Source organism: Lissotriton helveticus, chromosome 3_1 (genome assembly GCF_964261635.1).
Source record: "Lissotriton helveticus chromosome 3_1, aLisHel1.1, whole genome shotgun sequence".
Taxonomy (NCBI): Eukaryota; Metazoa; Chordata; class Amphibia; order Caudata; family Salamandridae; genus Lissotriton; species Lissotriton helveticus.
In genome coordinates, this window is record NC_136061.1 from 2,097,204,108 (window position 1) to 2,097,224,315 (window position 20,208).

Genomic DNA, 20,208 nt, shown 5'->3' on the forward strand with positions numbered 1-20,208 from the left:
ACGTGTCTCTTTCAGATGCACAAGTTACTACTTGTGTGACGATATATCTGTAAGAGACATTAGTTAGTGATAGATTCCTTACCGACCCACCCATCCTCCCCGTTCTGCAAACCGATATCTAGGGTTGGGGTTATCCCCTTTTAGGGCCCTAGTTTCAATGGCACCAGTGTTGGTTTTTAACATGGCTCAGCGCTTCTGGCGCGGAAAAGCTGCGTCTAAGAACTGACGTCCGCACGCGGCGTCTAAGTACTTAGACGATGTCATCACTGCGCCCTCAATGCCGACGACTGACTCGGAGCCGCAGACGACGCCTACCGACGCGCAAGGGTACTGCTACGCAAAAAATTCAGATCCAGTCTGATGCCTGGGGATATTCTAAGGTAAGGAATCTATCACTAATTAATGTCTCTTACAGATATATCGTTACACAAGTAGTAACTTGTGCTTTAATTCCACTTGGATATTTTAGTGTGACAATTTAGTAAATCATTGTTTTATTGCTTTGTTTAGGCAATGAAGAAAAATCGCCAGAAAGAGGTCGAGATGTATTATGGGAGCGTGCCAAAAACACCATCTAAACGAAAAGTCCCACTTGCCCAGACACCTGGTAAATTCCGCAAGGTAAAAAGAATTTAGTTATTGAAATGTTGTAGAATTTTAAACGAGAAGCATGTTATCACACATCCACAGTGCAGCAATGATCAGAAATAATTTTAATGTTTTTCTTGAATAAAGTTATAGCTTTGGCCAAAATGTGGAATACGGAACCAGTAGATTTAGTGTTTAAATCGGACTTCTCACCCAAGTTAATTTCTGTAGTGCCAGACTAATTCCTGCCTCTTTCCCCGATCTGCCCTAACTGGCAATGTTTACGTCTTGCTAATGTTTAACCCGTAACTTAACCAACTAATTATTGTACATTTTTATACCTTTAAAAAAATGTGTTTTACAATAGCATGTACCGCTGTGCTGTGTCATCATAACCTGCTACTGTATACTTTTTATTTTGTATTTATTCAATCCCTTGCCTTGCTTTAGTCTTGCAGTTAATCACCCTGCTTTTCCCTTCAGCTGAACGGCACTTCTGTCTCTAGTAGTAGTTCCAACAGCACAACACGGTCTATCATTGGGGGAACAATTTGCCACTCGCCAGCATCTCGTCCGCCACTTTCTGGAGGCACGGTCAGTGTACTAATTGTTTTTCTTGTTCTCTTTTAATGCCCAACATCACTCTTAAGGTACTCCTTGTACGTTCTTTGTCACCTGTGGTCATGTTGTCCATTTAGCCACCTAACTGCTGCCAATTTCATTTGAGTCTGCAGCCACCTGGAGACTGTAGTTTACATTTCTGATGGTCTTGCACCGTAGGATTCTCACTGATAGTCACAAACGTAGAAAAATCCTATCTACTTGCGTGACCACTCGAACAATTGTGTGTGCATGTATACATGTGTTTAGGTATATGTGTGTGTAGGTATATGTGTGTGTAGGTATATATATGTGTGTGTAGGTATATATATGTGTGTGTAGGTATATATATGTGTGTGTAGGTATATATATGTGTGTGTAGGTATATATATATATGTGTGTAGGTATATATATGTGTGTGTGTGTGTAGGTATATATATGTGTGTGTGTGTGTAGGTATATATATATGTGTGTGTGTAGGTATATATATGTGTGTGTGTAGGTATATATATGTGTGTGTAGGTATATATATGTGTGTGTAGGTATATATATGTGTGTAGGTATATATGGGTGTAGGTATATATGTGTGTATTACCTACTGGCGGTCACCAGTAGGTAGTTATAGCTACAACCTAGTTTCCATAGAAAAAGCGTTTTTTGATTTGCCAATATCTTTGGCACCGTTTAACGAATCTTCGCTAAATTTTCAAAACTAATGAGGCGCTCTGGTCAGCTCATGTCTTGAAAGGCTCGATGTAATTCGTCAAGCGGGTGCCGAGGAAAACACATTTTCTCCATACGGAATTTTGGAACAGGCTACAGTCCGAACTGCTGAACGGAATTACACCAAATTTGGCAAAAAGGTAGCTCTTGGTTCAGAAAGTTTTTTGTTTTTTTTTATTGTATAAATACGTTCAGTAATTCCGAAATATTCATATTTAAAAAAATATGTATATATATTGTGACCGCGGTGGATCCGCGAACCCCCCCCCCCGAGCAGGAGCTTGATTCTGATTGGCTGCCAACACTCTAACACAAAAAGTGTTGGCAGCGCCTAGAGTGTTGGCAGTGCCATCTTGTGACTCGGTTGAACCGAGTCACAATAAAAAAGGACAAACATTGTGAAAAGGGGGCAGGGTCGAAACACCCTGACCCCCTAGGCCTGCTTAGGAGATCCCACAGAGAACCCAGAGCCTGACATTGCAAACACTGCTTTGGGGACCTCATGACTAAAGTGGACTTCATCCCCGCAGCAGCAGTGCGCCAGGAGGCGCATTTGCAGAATGGTGTAAAAAGGGGGCGTGGCCTCGCACCACTCCGCAATCCAGATGTGTGGGGCTTTCTGGAGTTACCTGGTGGGCTAGTTTCCTTTAAAAGGAAAGGCATGGGTGAACAATAATTATTGCCAGCTCTGGCTGGCACCTATCAAAGGTTGGCCAACACTTGCTACTGAAGACTGTGCAGGGGAGGGGGTTTGAGGTGGCTGCCCACAGGGAGTTAGACACAAGCCCTGACTGGGCGTTTGGCTTTACATGTGGTAATAATATATTACTTTACTTAAAAAAAGATTAAAAATAGGAACTCACTGAAAAAAGGAGGTTTATGTGATGGGAATGGTTCTTATATCATTTTATTAAACAAAATTGAAATTCACTGAAAAATTCAAAGGTTGAACTAACGTTATAGTTAGCACAAAGTTTCAGTGACAACCTAACGTTTTAAAAGTTAAAAAGGGCCAATCTCTTCTGTAGCTGCAGAGACAAAAGAATGGGAAAGATGCTGGTTAGGGCAAAAGTACATCAGATGCACTCTTTAGCGGTAAGAGAACTAGCAGCTTCAGTTTCCCATCATGCACTCTACTGGCAATTTGCCTCACAAGCACAGTTCTTTTTCTGCCTTGTGCTAACTAGATCCCAGATCACTTCAGAGGTTATTGTCATTTTTTCTGCAGATTCTTTCCTCAGAAATGAATCCTTTTACACTTTGTTTGACATTTTGTTGAATATAATAGAATTCCAGTTTTTTTCTTAGGTTTATTACTTTCTCTTTATTATGCCTTCACCTTTTGTAAAGTGTCCACAATGTGTGAGAATAAAGGCTTCATCTGATAGGCCTCTAGCCTCAGATTCCTTACCTTGGAATTTCAATAGGCGTCAGACTGGGTCCGTTAAGATTTTTCATAAGCGTTACCGCTGTACGCTGGAAGGTGGCGCCGATCGACTCCACGTGCCTCATCTGCGCAAAAGTGATGTCTCAGTACCTATATAGGCACCACCTAGGCACAATGACGTTCATTATTTTCTTTCCACGCCTGCAAGCACGGATCTGGAGAAGAGCTACCCCTCATCACAATTTGACTGAAGTTTTCTCGAGTTTTGAGGTTTTCCACCTGGTTTGTTAGGTAAGGTCGTCTGGGAAGACCGGTTGTGTTCTGTGGAGTCTGTCACCGGCCGATGTCGGTGACCGACCCGCATCTTATCTGTCTGTGTTATCTGGTGCATGACCACGACTTGTAGTCATGCTTCCATTGCCAGGCTTGAATCCGAAAGCTTTGAGGGAGCGATCCCTGAAGCTCATGGCGGCCAAGTATGCGGCTCCGTGCAAATCAAGGTCCCAGTCAAGAAGCTCCTGGGACCTATTGTGGAGCCCAAAGTTTTCATCGTCCGACTCAAAGCCCTCGGGACATTTGGGGAAATCAAGCCACAAGAGAGAGAGGAAGAAGTTGAAGCGCTCTTCGACTTCTCCTTGTCAGTCAGCAAACTCAACGAGGGAGCTTCAGCATTCAAGGCCGGATTCCTCTGTGCCTGGGCCACCGTCTCAGACTTTCCGGAAGCCAGAGTTCCCCTGCCACCATACTTCAAGAATAATATGAGGCCATGCTTCTTATCTTTGGGCGGCCGGCTCATCCAACATTCCTTCGTGCCTGCGGGGTCAGAGGCAGTCTCATATGGTTTTGCAAAGGTGGCTCAGGCCCTGGCAGCAGTGGGACCCCCCCTGGATCTTTTCCTGTTGTATCAACTCAACCTTCCCCGGCCCCAATGCTCCCGGTGCCCACCGGCAACGCCATTCATATTGTGATCCCTGACACCAGGCAGTGGCAATAGTAGGAATGGAGCCTGAGCCCTATTCCCTAGGATTAGGACATGGGGAGGAATAGGGGTGGGGTAGGGGGGTTGCGGGACCCTGCTGAATACCAGCCCTACCAAGAAGCTCTGGACTGGTGTGAGGAACTGGGTGAAGCCAGTGGACTGGATAAGTCTTCAGTTACTCTAATGCTTTTTCCTTCTAACATAGCTACGGTGTAGAGAGCTTCATCGAATATTGGTCCTGAGGACTGCTGAGGTCCTTGACCTTCAGTTGCCCTCGATGACACTCACCAACAGCCTACTCAACCATCCAAACTCTCTCTCCTCCTCTTGGGGCTCTAACAACTCACATCAGTTCCTCCCTTCTTCCTCCCAGCCCCCTCAATTTAATATCCCTTCGACTCAATCTTTTATTCCTACTTCTTCCCCCTCTAATTGTCCTTCCTCTCCTTAACCAGATGTCAACCCCCCTCAATTTTACCTTCCTAAGACTCAATCCCTTATTCCAAATTCTTCCCCCCCTAATTGAACTTCCACTCCTTAACCAGGATGTCAACCCTCCTTCACTCCCCCCGAGCACCCTTTCCTCCTCTGGACTGTTCAATCTCCAGTGACTGGCCTGTCCCACCTCACCTCCCTCCCCTCGGCCATCAATGGGAACTCCACTCTCCACCCCCCACCTGGGCTCCCACCCCTCGCTCACCCCAGACTTCGCATCCTAACTAACGCAGATCATCCTCCAAGCCCCCCGAACTCCCAGCCTCCTTCCCCTTCTCCCTGATTCCCTAGACACTTTTTAATATAGAACTCCATTTCGCTAACCTATCGTTTGAACTCTCCTCTCTCAGAAAGGATGTTCACTCCCTCTCCTCACTTAACCGTCTTAATCATTCTATTTCTCTGTGCACTGAACAAAACATCTGAAAGAAACCGGTTAGTATTAGATTCCTTACCTTAGAATATCCCCAGGCGTCACACTGGATCTGGAAACTTTTGTGTAGCAGTACCCTTGCGCGTCGGTAGGCGTCTTCTGCGGCTCCGCGTCCGGCGTCGTTGGTGCCGGGATGACGTCGTCGGAGTACTTAGACGTCGCCCTCGCGCGCTGACGTCAGTTATTCTTTTTTCCGCACCAGCAAGCGCCGTTCAGGAAAAAGTGGTACCCTTAGTAATTTTTTGACTAAACTTTTTCGATCATTTTTGATCAATTTTCGAAGTGGAACGACTCAGACTGTGACGGTAGGGATGCCCGGGTTCAAACCCTGCGTCGATTGCAACCGACTGATGTCGGTTACCGACGGTCATCGCCGGTGTCTACATTGCCTGGGGCCTGACCACGATGACAAGTCTTGCCCCGACTGCCGGGCCTTGGCGTTGAAGGCTAGGCGGGAGCGATCTCGCAAGCGCCTCGAGCTCTGGCAGTCAGCCCCGTGCCGTTCGAGGTCCCGGTCCGGAAGGAAGTCGAGGGACCGGTCGCGGGCCCAAAGTCATCACCTCTCGGAGAGTCAACACAACTCCTCGGGCTCCAAGTCCTCCGGTAAGAGGCACAGGAAGTGGAAGAGGCGACATCGCTCTTCTGACTCTCCCGCGACGCGGCTGGGGGGTGCGGGCGACACCGCCCACGCGGCTACGCTCGAGCCGCAGGCGTCGCGGCCTGCTCCATACCGGCTGGTCCCTGGGCAGAACGCGACGCCGGAGGAGATCGATGCCTTCCTCACGGCCATGAGGTCGCTCATTCCTCTGTCTGGTTCCGCAGCGCCTTCGGGCCAAGTGGCCCCGACTGGGAGCCCAAGCGGCCCGGGTGCTTCGGCCCTGGTGCCGTTGGATGCTTCGGCCCTGGTGCCGCAAGGCCCCGCTTAATCCGGTTCCGGGTTGTCGCCGGTCGACCTTACGACCTCACTGGCGCAGGCCCCTAGGGTGTCGCCCCCGGTGCCGTCCCAGGACGACATTGTCCCTGGTCCTCCCCTCGACCCGGTTCCGACGCCGCTAGGATATTTTTACTTTTATGATGCGGCCCCATCCTTTGACCCAGAGTACCAGGGGGTGGTTGGCGAGGCGGATTGGGAGGGCTCTGAGGACCCTCTGGCACATGAGTGCCAGTCTTATCAGGACTGGGCAGGTGAGCTAGGGGATGCCAGTGGTCTGGACACTTCGCCAGACACTGGTTTTGTCTCCCCTCCTACCGTGGCTATGGAGGAGGGGGCTGCCTATAGTGTGGTGTTGACGCGGGCGGCCAAGGCCTTGGCTCTTGAGCTCCCCGTCGCGGCCGTGAGGACTAACCTCCTCACTGAGGTTCTTAAACCGCAAGCAAGCTCTTCTGAGACTCTGTTGCCGTTTAATGAGGCCTTGTCTGACGTTCTTGTGGGCACTTCGTCCAGGCCCACTACAGGTTCCCCTGTAGATAGGAACCTGGCCAGACGCCAGCTCCGGACGACCCTCGCTTCCTGTCCACCCACCCCACTCCCGAGAGCCTGGTCATACAGGCCTCTAAATCCCAGACCGCATTCCCGACGGCTCCCCCTGACCGGGAATCAGAGGTACGAACAGTATGGTAAAAAGATGTTCTCCTCACTAAGTTTGGGGTTGCGGTCAGTTAACACCGCCTGCCTCTTGGGCCTTATTCCCACTCTCTGTGGGACACGGTCGCAGACGTGTTGCCACAATGTCCGGAGGAGGCCCGGACTAAACTCGCCCAAGCCCTTGCGGAGGGTCGAGATGCGGCACGTTATTCCATCCGATGTGGGCTGGATACAACGGACTCGCTAGGCAGAGCGATGGCAACGACGGTGGCGATTCGTCGCCATGCCTGGCTGAGGTCTGCCAACTTTTCGGCTGATGTCCAAAACACCCTTATGGACATGCCGTTTGATGGCCATCACCTCTTTGGCGACAAGGCAGACAGTGCGCTTGAGCGCTTTAAGGACTCCAGGGCTACGGCCAAGTCCTTGGACCTGTCTGCCCCGCGCCAGCAAACTGCTGCCTTTCGTGGCGAAGGAAGGGGCGCCCCCACACGTCCTGCCAGCCACGGGCCGCAGACTAACATTCAACGTCGCAGGAGGACGTGGTAACCGCCGTGGCGGTGTCCGGGGACAACGGCGATGCCAGTCCACATCCACACCTGCTACATCCGCCTCAAAGCCCTCCTAGTCCGAGCTTTTGGGCCCACAGAACGCCAGTGGGGGGCAGAGTTCGCCATCACCTCCTTCACTGGCGCACCATCACTTCGGACAGGTGCTGCTGCAAATCGTCCGAAGGGGCTACTCCCTTCCCTTCCCTTCGAGGTGACCCCTCCAGCCATGCCACCGCAGTACCACCGCGTGTCGGGGATCACTTGAATCTTCTGCAAGAGGAAGTTAAGGCCCTCTTAGCCAAGGGGGCCATCGAGCGTGTTCCTGGACCAGAAGTAGGGTGTGGTTGTTACTCCCACTACTTTTTGGTTCCCAAGAAGAGCAAAGGGGGCCTCCGCCCTATCTTGGACCTGCAGAACGTCAACGGCTTCCTCCGGAAGGAGAAGTTCAAGATGCTGACTCTGGCTCAGGTCTTAGCTGCCCTTGACCCTGGAGACTGGATGGTAGCATTGGACTTGCAGGACGCTTATTTTCACATTCCTGTCCTGCCGGCCCACCGGCGCTACCTGCGGTTCACGGTAGGCCACAAGCACTTTCAGTTTACCGTGCTCCCCTTCTGCCTTACCAGCGCCCCACAGGTGTTCACGGAAGTGATGGCGTTGGTCGCAGCTCATCTGTACAGGTTAGGGGTTTCGGTCTTCCCCTACCTCGACGACTGGTTGTTGAATGTGGGCTCGCCCCAGACAGTCGTCAGCCACCTCCAGACTACAGCCGACCTTCTGCACTTGCTGGGGTTCTCCATCAATGTGTCGAAGTTGCACCTGTGTCCCTCTCAGAAGCTCCTCTTCATCGGAGCGGTTCTAGACTCGGCGCAGTTTCAGGTTTATCCTCCCGAACAGCGGGGTTGGGATATTCAGGCTCTGATTCCGATCTTTCAGCCGCTATCCCGAGTCTCGGTCAGCTTGATGCTGCGGCTTCTGGGGCTTATCGCCTCCTGCATCCTTCTGGTGCATCACGCCAGGTGGCGGATGCGGGCTCTGCAGTGAGACCTGAAGTTTCAGTGGGCCCAGCTTCTGATAGATACATCTGCCGTGTGGATTCCTCACCTTGTGAATATCCCCCTTGCGCCAGCAACGTTCGGAAATTTTCTTCGTAGTACGCCGACGTGGGCGACGTCACAGGAGCACGGCATCGCGCGCGACTCCGTCTGACGTCACCGACCCCATATCAGGCCCACGCCGGCGTGATGACGTCAGTTCCCTTTTTTCCGCGTCTTCGACGCTAACGGTTTTCGGGATCTTCTGCGATACTTAGTATCTTTCTGTTAATTAATTGCCACTGTTTCTCTCTTACGACTTGATTCTTCTCCGAAGATGTCGTCGAGGAAAACAGGCTTTAAGCCATGTAGGTCTTGTGCCCGCACGATGTCCATCACTGACCCACATAAGGATTGTTTGTGGTGTCTTGGTTCGAGTCACGACGTCAAGAACTGCAATTCCTGTTTTAAGATGAATCCAAAGGCGCTTCGAGAGCGTGAAGCTAAATTACTTTTGGCAAAAGTAAAACAGGATTCTGGTCGTTATTCGAGATAGACGTCACGAAGATCGCAGTCGAAGCAAAGGTCTCTATCGAAGTCGGGATCGGCGTCGAGGTCCAGAGCGGGTTCGAGATCTGGTGAGGATTCGAGATCTAAAGCGAAGTCAAAATCCAGAGAAAGATCTAGATCTAGATCTAAATCGGCTTCCGGTCACGCTTCGAGCTCCTCGAGGAGAAAGCATAAGAGGAGGAAGCACAGTTCGAAACATCATTCGGAGAAGGAATCCTCTGATTCGAAGAGAAGGTCTCACAAACATCGTAAAGACTTTGTCTCTCCTTCGCCTGCTTTATCAAAAGAAGGTTCTCCAGCGCCGGAGCCGGATCCGATATCCGATATCCTCGGAGCATGAAGAGGAAGAAGAGGTGATTCCTCAAGAACCGGCTCCAGCGGAGTCTCCTGTGGACCCGGAAGGTCAGAGTGAGAATGTGTCGGGACGGCCTCCATTGGAACATCCGGTAGGTCCGTACCCTCCCTTTCCTGGTCCTGGACAGGATCCCTCGCATTTTCTAAATGCGATGTTTGGAGTATATTCTAGGGCAATGTACCCCACTGGAGCGCCTGTTGGTCCCATGGGTCCATTATCGTACAATCTGGGTATTCCTCAGTCGTACGCCCCGGCTCCATTTATGCCTTTCATGCCGGCGCCTCTTCCACCATGGCTCGGTACGGCTCCACCGAGGTCTTCGACTCCGCATGCGGCTTTGCCGACTCCGGATCGACCTCGCAGTCGAGATCGAGGTACCACACCTGTTCATGACTCTCGTCCTGCTGCTCCGGCTCCTCGATCGACGTCGGAACCGGCTCCGTCGGAGTCGTTACCGGATCCGTCGACTTCGATTCGATTGGAGTGGTCGAGGCGAAGAGCTCAGCGTCTTCTCGAGCAAAAGGATGATGAAAGTTCTGATGTGGAAGAAGGCGAGCTTCCTGATCCTGATGATGATTTCGATGAACTTCGGGATGCTAGTGGTCTGGAACTCTCTCCCGAGTGGGGTCTGCCTTCGACTTCTGATGCTCCGTCTAGGGACGTGGCTCCCTATCACGTGGTTATTAGGAAGGCTGCTGACCTTCTTAATTTAAAGCTGCCCACAGTGGAGTACAAGCCCAACATCCTCACTGAAGTCTTGCATTCTCCTTCTTCAATTGTTGAGCCTACACTGCCATTTACTGATGCCTTGACGGATCCAATAAAGGAGATTTGGAAGAGACCATTATCTGCTCCTGCAGTTTCAAGAGTTATTGCAAGGCGCTATAGGGTGGCTCCTGATGACCCTGCATTTCTTTCTACGCATCCATCTCTGGAAAGTCTTGTGGTTCAGGCAGCTTGCTCTAATAGGGCTGCAGGCTCTTTCCCTCAAGTGCCAGCTGACAAAGAGTCTAAGAAATTAGATCAGTCTGCGAAGAAGACTTTCTCTTCTGGGAGCATGGCTCTTAAGTCATCAAATGCTTCTTGCCTTTTAGGTAGATATGTGCATGCTCTAATGGACTCAGTGAAGCAATTGTCATCAAAACTTCCTGAGGAGGATAAGAAGAACTTTAATGAAGTGGTCTCTGACACTCAGGCTGCTGCCCGCATGGTCATTCAGAGCGGCATGGACACTGTGGATTCTGTTGCTAGAATTATGGGTTCATCCATTGCGACCAGGAGAGCCGCATGGTTAAAGTCTTCAGATTTCTCTGCGGATGTGCAGTCTACATTGATGGACTTACCCTTTGAAGGAACTGGCCTTTTTGGTAAGAAGGCTGATGTAGCCTTGGAAAGGTTTAAGGACAGCCGTGCCACCGCAAGATCTTTGGGTCTGCAGATGAGAGGGTCGACGACTAGAAAATTCAAAGGATTTGGAAAATCTTCTTTTTGTCCCTTCAAGCAGGGTCAACAACAGCAGCAGCAGCAGCAGAACCCTCTATATAGATCCTATAGAGGTAGACAGAGGGGACGTGGACGTCAAGTCTCCTCTTCCTCCACTTCCTCCACTTCCTCCAATAATGCCCAACCACCACCCGCATCAGCAAAGCAGCCCTAGATCCACCATTCTGGATCATGTAGGGCCAGTAGGGGGTCGGCTTACTCATTTTCTACGAGATTGGGAATCGGTTACATCAGATCTTTGGGTTCTCAATCTCGTAGAGAATGGGTATGCACTTCCTTTTCAGGAGTTCCCTCCCAATTACCCTCCTTGCCAAGGTTATTGTTCGGAGGACCACCTGCTTCTCCTGCAGGAGGAAGTCCTGGCACTGTTTTGAAAGCGTGCAATAGAGGTGGTTCCAGAGCAGGAGAGGGGTCAAGGGTGCTACTCCCGGTATTTCTTGATTCCCAAGAAGGATGGCAGGCTTCGGCCGATCCTGGATCTCAGGATTTTGAACCTCTATCTCAAACAGGAGAAGTTCAAAATGCTCACCCTTGCTCAGGTTCTTCTGGCGCTGATGGAAGAAGACTGGATGGTGTCGATCGACTTGCAAGATGCGTATTTTCACATCCCAATCCTGAAGTCGCACAGGAAGTATCTCCGTTTTACGGTGGGATCGCAGCACTACCAGTTTGCGGTTCTTCCCTTTGGACTTACTACTGCGCCTCGAGTTTTCACCAAGGTGATGGCAGTGGTGGCTGCGCATCTCAGAAGGTTAGGGATTCCTGTATTCCCTTATCTAGACGACTGGCTGATCAAAGCAGAGTCGCCGGAGATGGTGCTCCATCATCTGCAAGAGACAACTCAGTTGTTACACAGGTTGGGTTTTTCGATAAACGTACCCAAGTCTCACCTGGTGCCCTCCCAGCGCAACCTGTTCATAGGTGCGGTACTGGACACTTCTGTATGTCGTGCATTCCCTCCACCTCAAAGGATTCACGACATTCAGGAGATGATTCCTTTATTCTACAATGGAGCGGTTGTTCCGGTCCTGAAGGTCCTTCGTCTGCTCGGTCTGATGGCTTCTTGCATTCTGTTGGTCAGTCATGCACGCTGGCACATGAGGGCACTCCAGTGGTGCCTCCGCAGGCAGTGGTATCAGCACAATGGAGATCTCAGGGAGTCAGTGAAGATCTCCAGAGAAGCTGCAGCGGATCTGTCTTGGTGGGGCGTGGAAGGCAATCTGTCGCAAGGAAAGCCTTTTCAACTGCCTCCATCGGTGGCCACAGTGATAACGGATGCATCCACTCTCGGGTGGGGTGCTCATCTGGGAGACCTGGAGGTCAAAGGTCTTTGGTCTCCGGAAGAAAGGTTGTCTCACATCAACCTTCTGGAATTGAGGGCGATACGTTTGGCACTCAAGGCCTTCCTCCCTTCCCTTCGCGGTCGTTCGGTTCAAGTCCTAACGGACAATACGACTGCGATGTGGTACATCAACAAGCAGGGAGGAGTAGGGTCGCAGTGTCTCTGCAGAGAGGCTCTGCGTCTCTGGTCCTGGGTTCAGGACCATCAGATTTGTCTGGTGGCAAATCTGGCCGGAGTTCTGAACGTTCGTGCAGACAGTCTCAGTCGGCAGTTCTCTGCCGACCACGAGTGGAGGCTTCACCCGGAGGTTGTTCACGACATCTTTCGGATGTGGGGGACTCCTCGGGTGGATCTATTTGCCACTCGCGAGAATGCTCACTGCCTTTCATTCTGCAGTCTCCAGTATCCGATGCAAGGAGCGTTGGGGGACGCGTTTCAGTTGAGTTGGGGAGATCAACTCCTTTACGCGTTTCCTCCCATACCTTTGATTCCTCGGGTTCTGAGGAAGATTCGTCAAGACCGGGCCCAAGTCATATTGGTCGCCCCGGATTGGCCAAGAAGGGTGTGGTACTCAGACCTTCTCCACCTCTCCTCTCACCCGCCGCTCCGTCTCCCTCACAGGGCAGACCTCCTCTCTCAGATGGGGGGGCAGGTTCTACACCCCCACCTCCAGACATTACACCATCATGCCTGGAGATTGAACGGGGCAACTTGAGTTCTTTTTCTCTCCCTCACGAGGTGGTGGATGTCATTCTCTCTGCCAGGCGTGACACCACTAAGTCCATTTACTCCTATAGGTGGTCAAAATGTGTTTCTTGGTGCAGGGAGAGAGATGTTGACCCTTTGAAGGCTCATTTGTCTAATATTTTACAATTTGCCCTTTATCTGGCGCAGCAAGGTTTGGCTGTGGCGACGGTCAAGGGGTATCTTTCAGCCTTATCGGCGTTTCTATGTTTGCCGGATCAGCCATCTCTCTTTAAATCTCCGGTGGTTTTGAGATTCTTGAGGGGTCTCATAAATATGTTCCCTCCTACTCCTTTTGTTGTTCCTCATTGGGATTTGAATCTTGTGCTGGCCTTTTTAATGGGTTCTCCCTTCGAACCCTTGCACAAGTGTCCATTGAGGCTTCTCTCTTTTAAAACTATCTTCCTCGTTGCAATCACCTCGGCAAGGAGGGTAAGTGAGCTTCAAGCTCTAAGTTCCAAACCCCCATTCCTGACCATTCATGCTGAAAGGATGGTTCTCAGGACCAGGGCTGCTTTTCTGCCTAAGGTGGTGACTCCTTTCCATCTTGGGCAGTCCATTACCCTTCCTACCTTCTATCCTCCCCCCTCACCCGTCTAAGGAGGAAGAGAGACTGCACCGCCTGGATCCTAAGAGGGCGGTATCGTTCTATCTGGACAGGACTAAAGACTTCCGGATGGACGACCAGCTGTTGGTTGGTTTTGCTGGCTGCAAGAAGGGCAGAGCGGTGCACAAGCGCACACTTTCCAGGTGGATAATCCTGTGCATCAAGATCTGCTACTCCCTTGCTGGTAAGGACCCTCCTGAGGGTATTAGAGCACATTCTACTAGAGCAAAGTCTGCAACATCTGCTTTGTCTAGGGGTGTACCTGTTGAGGATATTTGCAAGACCGCGACTTGGGCCTCCCTCCACACTTTCGCAAGGCATTACTGCTTGGATACCGAGGTGAGGAGGGATGGCCACTTCGCGCGCTCTGTCCTCCAAGACTTCCTGGTGTAGCAGAGTGGGCACCCTCCTCCGGGAGTGGGGACTGCTGTGGGAATCTATTCACAAGGTGAGGAATCCACACGGCAGATGTATCTATCAGAAGAACAAGTTACTTACCTTCGGTAACGCTTTTTCTGGTAGATACTATATCTGCCTGTGGATTCCTCACTGACCCACCCGCCTCCCCGTTGTCCACTCTGCTATACCTGGTCTTTCTGTATATATGGTTTATACTATTGATTTAGTTCTATATGTACTGTGTACATTGTATATTTGCATATTTGCTATCGTTGGTCCGTCCGTGTGCCTCGAAGGCACGGAAAAAAGGGCGGAACTGACGTCATCACGCCGGCGTGGGCCTGATATGGGGTCGGTGACGTCAGACGGAGTCGCGCGCGATGCCGTGCTCCTGTGACGTCGCCCACGTCGGCGTACTACGAAGAAAATTTCCGAACGTTGCTGGCGCAAGGGGGATATTCACAAGGTGAGGAATCCACAGGCAGATATAGTATCTACCAGAAAAAGCTTTACCGAAGGTAAGTAACTTGTTCATCAGGGCAACTTGTCCGACCATGTCTTGATCTCGGAGGGCACTGCATGACAGTTGCAGTGGTGGCTCACGGACCGCGATTGGGTCAGCGGCAGATCCCTCTCCCTACCCCAACTGGAGCACATAGTTGTGACGGACGCGTCCCTCCAGGGCTGGGGGGGGCCACATGAGAGAGGCGGCGATCAGAGGCCTCTGGTCTCGGGCAGAGTCCCGGCTCCACATCAACCTTCTGGAACTGTGGGCGATCCGTCTTGCACTGAAGGCATTCCTCCCCTCTATCCAGGGGAGTGTAGTGCAGGTGTTCACGGACAACACCACCGCCACCCTATGCCAGGAGGCTCTGCGCCTCTGGTAGTGGCTGGAACATCAGGGCGTGACCCTGGTGGTTCAACACCTGGCAGGTTCCCTGAACGCCAGGGCGGTGAACTCAGCCGTCTGTGCACGATGATTCACGAATGGCGTCTGAACTCGGACGTGGTTCAAGGCCTCTTTTAGCAGTGGATTGAGAGCCTTGGTTAGATCTATTCGCCACAAAAGAGAACGTGCAATGTCATCAGTTCTGCGCGTTGGAATTTCCAAGGCGGCACTCGCTCGGAGACGCTTTTCGTCGCGAGTGGAGCTGCGGTCTGTTGTACGCCTTTCCGCCTATACCACTTCTGCCCAGAGTGCTGAAGATCAGGAGCGACCGGGCCCAAGTCATCCTTGTGGCTCCGGACTGGGCATGAAGATACTGGTATCCCGAGCTACTCAGCATGTCTGTCGATCCCCCGATTCGTCTGCCTCTTCAGGAGGACCTTCTGTCGCAGCAGCAGGGGACGGTCCTCCAACAGAACCTGTCCAGTCTCCACTTACATGTGTGGAGATTGAGCGGCGCCAGTTGAGGCCATGTGACTTGCCTCCTGAAGTCTGTAATGTGATTCTGGCAGCCAGGTGTCCCTCCACAAAATCGGTATACGCCTGCAGGTGGAACAAATGTGTGGCATGGTGCACAGCAAAGGCTGTGGATCCCCTTCCTGACCCTCTTTCAGAGGTTCTGCTCTTTCTTCTTTCTCGTGCCCAGCCGGGCTTTGCTCTGGGCACTCTGCAGGGCTACGTCTCTGCCCTTTCCGCCTTCTTAACGCTCCCTGATCAGCCCTCTTTGTTAAAGTCCCCAGTTGTAAATAGGTTTTTGAAGGGCATCACTCAACTCATGTTTTCTCCTGTCTCTTTCGTGATGCCTCAGTGGGACTTGAACCTTATTCTGACTTATCTGATGTGCGCTCCTTTCGAGCCACTTCATAACTGTCCTCTTCGTCTCCTTACTCTCAAGACCACATTCCTGGTTGCCATCACCTCTGCCAGGAGAGTGAGTGAGCTCCAGGCTCTTTCCTCTAAACCTCCTTTCCTTTCTTTCCATCCGGACAAAGTTGTTTTGCGTACGCGACCCTCTTTCCTGCCCAAGGTATTAACAGCCTTCCACATCGGGCAGTCCATCACCTTCCCCATCTTCTTTCCGCCTCCTCATCCCTCGAAAGAGGAAGGGGCTCCAACGTCTGGACCCAAAACGTGCGCTCTCATACTATCTGGATCCCACACGCCAGTCCTGGGTGGATGACCAACTTATTGTTGGGTACATGGGCGCTAAGAAAGGTCGGGCGTTCGACAAGCGAACCATCTCTTGTTGGGTTGTCTTATGTATCTTGCTATTCTCTGGCTAAAAAGGAGCCTCCTTTCGGGCTGAGGGACCATTCCACTCTGGCCACGGCGGCTACTACTGCCCTGGGTCGGGGAGTCCCTTTGCAGGGCCATCTGTCAGGCAGCTACGTGGGCCTCGCTGCACACGTTCGCAATACACTACTGCCTGAACAGCCAAGTCCGGAGAGATGGCTTCTTTTGCCGTTCTGTTCTCCAGGATTTTCTGGTGTGATCATTGGTTCGCAGACCCACCACCGGGGTTGGTATTGCTGGGGTATCTATTCTAAGGTAAGAAATCTAATACTAAGCTGTTTCTTTCAGATGCACAAGTTACTTACCTTTGGTAATGATATATCTGTAAAAAACAGTAGATTCCTTACCGCCCCACCCATCCTCCCCGTTCTGCGAACCGATATCTAGGGTTAAGGTTCACCCCTTTAAGGGCCCTAGTTTCTTGGCACCAGTGTTGGTTTTTATCATGGCTCTGCGTTTGTGGCGGGGAAAAGCTGTGTATAAGAACGGACGTCCGCGCGTGAGGGAGGCGTCTAAGTACTCTGGTGACGTCATCCCGGCGCCGACGACTGACGCGGAGCCGCAGACGATGCCTACCGACGCGCAAGGGTACTGCTACGCAAAAGTTTCAGGATCCAGTCTGACGCCTGGGGATATTCTAAGGTAAGGAATCTATCACTAACTACTATTTCTTACAGATATATAGATACCGAAGGTAAGTAACTTGTGCAACACTACACTCCAACAACAATGGGATACTACTCCCCTCTGTAATAATATACTAAGTACATTCCGTGCCTCGAACCACCTCTCTGCTTCTGACTTACCTGACCTCTCTAATCCTTACCCCCATGCTCTTCGACTACTAACCCCCCGATTCCACAGGCACCTATCCCTGTGATCCTTGGGACTAGCAGAATTCCAACTTCCCCAGCTTCACCTAGACTGCCCCCACAATTTACTATCCATTCCTGCCCCCCGCCTACAACCAACCCTATACCCCTGACTTGCATGCTGGTTAACTGTCGCTCGGCTGTCCAACAAGCGATTGAAATTTCGATAGCCATCCTTAGTGAATCCATTGACATCGCCTTTCTTACTGAAACCTGGCTTAAAGATCACTCTTTTTGCCCCAGTATTGGAACTTTAATAGATTCCCATGCTTTGTATCATTCCCTGTCGTCGGAATGGGAGCCTCGGTAGTGTAACAACCATAGAAACAAAAGAGAAAAATAGGCCTAAGCCTCATCTCATTTTGTATCCTATCACCCTCTTTTTGTAAAAGAGACCACACTTTTGCCAGGACCAATCAGAGAAGCCTCACCCCATAGAACCTTCCTGAGAGAGTTCAGAGCCTCAGATTTTTCTACCGCACGTTGTGCTAGGGAGTCTCCACTGAGCTCTGCTCAGTTTTCTCAATCTTTCTGGTTATTTCTTCAAGTTTTCTACTGAAATCAAGACATGTCTGACAAGGAGAAGGCCTTATTCAGGTCCTGTGCCTCTTGTGGGGAAAAACGACTTTTTGTGGAAGATAAGCATGAAAACTGTATTTATTGCTTATACCCTGACCACAAGGCCACAGACTGCAACATTTGTAGAACCTTCTCTACCAAGACACTTCGTGACAGAGAGGGTCGGCTGTTGACCTGGCTTCAAAAGATGAAGTCTCGGAAGGAGGTGCTCTCATCGGATGAAGAGGATTCCACATCTTTTGCGTCCTCTCACATATCCAGGAAGAGGGATAGGTCTCCCCCTGGTTCTTCTACATCTGAGCCCCCTCTTAAGATCTCTGACGGGTCTGAGAGGGCTGGTCCCCTTCAATCTCCTCACGGAAGTGAAAAGGAGAGGCAGGGACAGGCTGCTGGATTGGTTACAGCCTCAAAGGACAAAAAGGAGGTTAATATCACTTCTCTGTCTAAAAAGGAAAAATCCGGTGACAAATACTCTTCTGTCACTCCAAGATCCAGGCCGGAGAAAAAAACAGCGTCCGTCGACGACGAAAACACCAGGTACGTCGACGACGATTGCATCTGTGAAAATTCCCGCTGTTTCCTTGGCTCCTTCGACGGGCTCGTCGTCGGTAGTGATCTCCACGTCGACGACTTCGTCGTCATTCAAGGTTCCAGGTTCGTCGACGATGACATCTTCCACGTCGACGACGATGAGCTCTGGCAAGGTGCTGTCGACGGCCTCGTCGACGACAAAAACTACATCGACGACGACAACTTCGATGTCGACGCTGATGGTGATGACGACTAGTACGTCTACGAAGCCGTCGACGGTCAAGATTGCGTCGACTAAGGCAGCTGTACCGTCAACTATTCCATCGGCAATACCGTTGACGACTGCTGCACCGTTGACGACTGCTGCACCGTCAACGACGGCGCCGTCTACGAGACAGTCGACGGGTCAAAAAATGCATTTTCCACTGCAGAAGATGAAAATTACGCCGGAAATGACGTCTCCGCGACGAGTTTCTTCACATCCACCAACAATGCTTCTGGATGATGAGTCGGAGGAGGATAATGATGAGAGTGGCCATACTGGGTGTAGGAAGGTAGATCCCTGACTATGGTTGCCCCCAACTTTTTGCCTGGTGTTTTGCTGGTTTTCTGACTTAGTTGACCTGGGGCCCTGCTAATCAGAACCCCAGGCCTACTGCTCTCTCTGTAAAATGGATTCCATGTACCTTAGGTACATATCTAAATTGGATATGAGTCACCTTATCAGTCCCTGTACAGTGTACCTTAGGTACCCAGGGCATAGGTGTACCCAGGGCCTACCAGGGGCTGCAGCATGTATTATGCCACCCCTGGCTGGCCATCCAAATCTGACACAACTGGCTGCTTGACAGCTGGGGCAAGGTGGTGTAATCACCCTTTGCTTTAGATATAGTATACCTATATCTAACCCTAAAATGGACACACAGATCTCCTATCAGTCACTCCTATGGCAGGCCTTAACAATCCTGAAGGCAGAGTGCTTGGAATCGTGTGAGATGGTGCTCTGGCATGAGCTGAGCCTGTCTGCGGCTTTCGGGATCCATCCCTTAGCCGTTTCCATGATATCGCATACCATATACTCTTAAGTGCATTATAATCCTCGCGGTTAAATGCCAACTCTGGTATCGCTTTATCAAAACATGTCGAGTAAGGTGTCATACGACTTGGAATACTAACCCCTCGCCAATTCTGGCGACGGGGTTAGCATTCCACCCTTCTAGAGGGACACAACATGCATGTAGCCTGTAACCCCGGTTAAAGTCAAACAGAGCCTCAGCTCCACAAAATGGATGCTGCCACCGAGACACAAGTCTGCCCTCCTGCTGCTGGGAGTCCTCCCAGAGCAGGAGATAAGGACAAAGGGTTTCCTGCCAGGGGCGGTGCCAGCACCGTCCCAGACAGGATTTTGTGTATTGTAGGTAGGCAGGGCTACAGAGGAAGGTGACTGCACGTGGCACCCCGGTGCTCACTGTGCATAGGCTGGCTTGAACCAGTTCCAGGGACACTCCAGACCCTGTGCTGGGGAAAAGCCCGCCAAGGAAGTGGGTGTAACCACCCCCTCCTGGTCCCACCCCTAGGGCAGGACTTAGTCGCGTGCCAGCCCCCTTTTCCAAGATAAAGGTAGAGACTGGCCCCCTTCCAAATCAGATCATCTTTGAATCCTGAAACTACTTTCCACGAAAGGAACTCAAGACTTCTTCCTAAGATTTCTCCCTTGTGACTAAGGAGTAGTCACCCTGCATCCGCAGGCACCATCTTAAGAACACTGCGGTCTGCTGCAAGTCTCTCCTCCGGATCAAGACTGCCCAGCTCGACGAGAACCGGCTTCCCTGGCACCTCTGACCTCTACCTACATCATCAGTCACGCTGAGATTCGTGGGTGTGACGAGAGCTCGAGGGACCGGCCATCTTCCAGACTGCACGACTTCTGCACAGCAAGCCCACCAAGTAATTTCCTGGTGAGTGCTTTGGGGTCCGAGAAGCCCCCACCCTGAGCAGCTCCAGCACCGAAGAGCAGCCCCCCAGCATCTCCACGATCGGCGTGGGGCCCTTCTGCTTTCAGCTGCTCACCGCGTTGTTTGGCTACTAGCCC

At 51.2% G+C, this 20,208-nt stretch overlaps 1 protein-coding gene across 4 annotated transcripts in view; it reads left to right on the forward strand.

Annotated features, from left to right (window-relative positions):
* LOC144824137 (protein regulator of cytokinesis 1-like) overlaps positions 1 to 20,208 on the forward strand; it is a 619,082-nt gene that overhangs the window by 353,160 nt on the left and 245,714 nt on the right. For all 4 annotated transcript variants that reach the window (XM_078683256.1, XM_078683257.1, XM_078683258.1 and 1 more), the window contains exons 11-12: positions 511 to 621; positions 1,072 to 1,182. In XM_078683256.1, the coding sequence (XP_078539382.1) occupies positions 511 to 621; positions 1,072 to 1,182 (222 nt within the window). The remainder of the gene's footprint in view (positions 1 to 510; positions 622 to 1,071; positions 1,183 to 20,208) is intronic.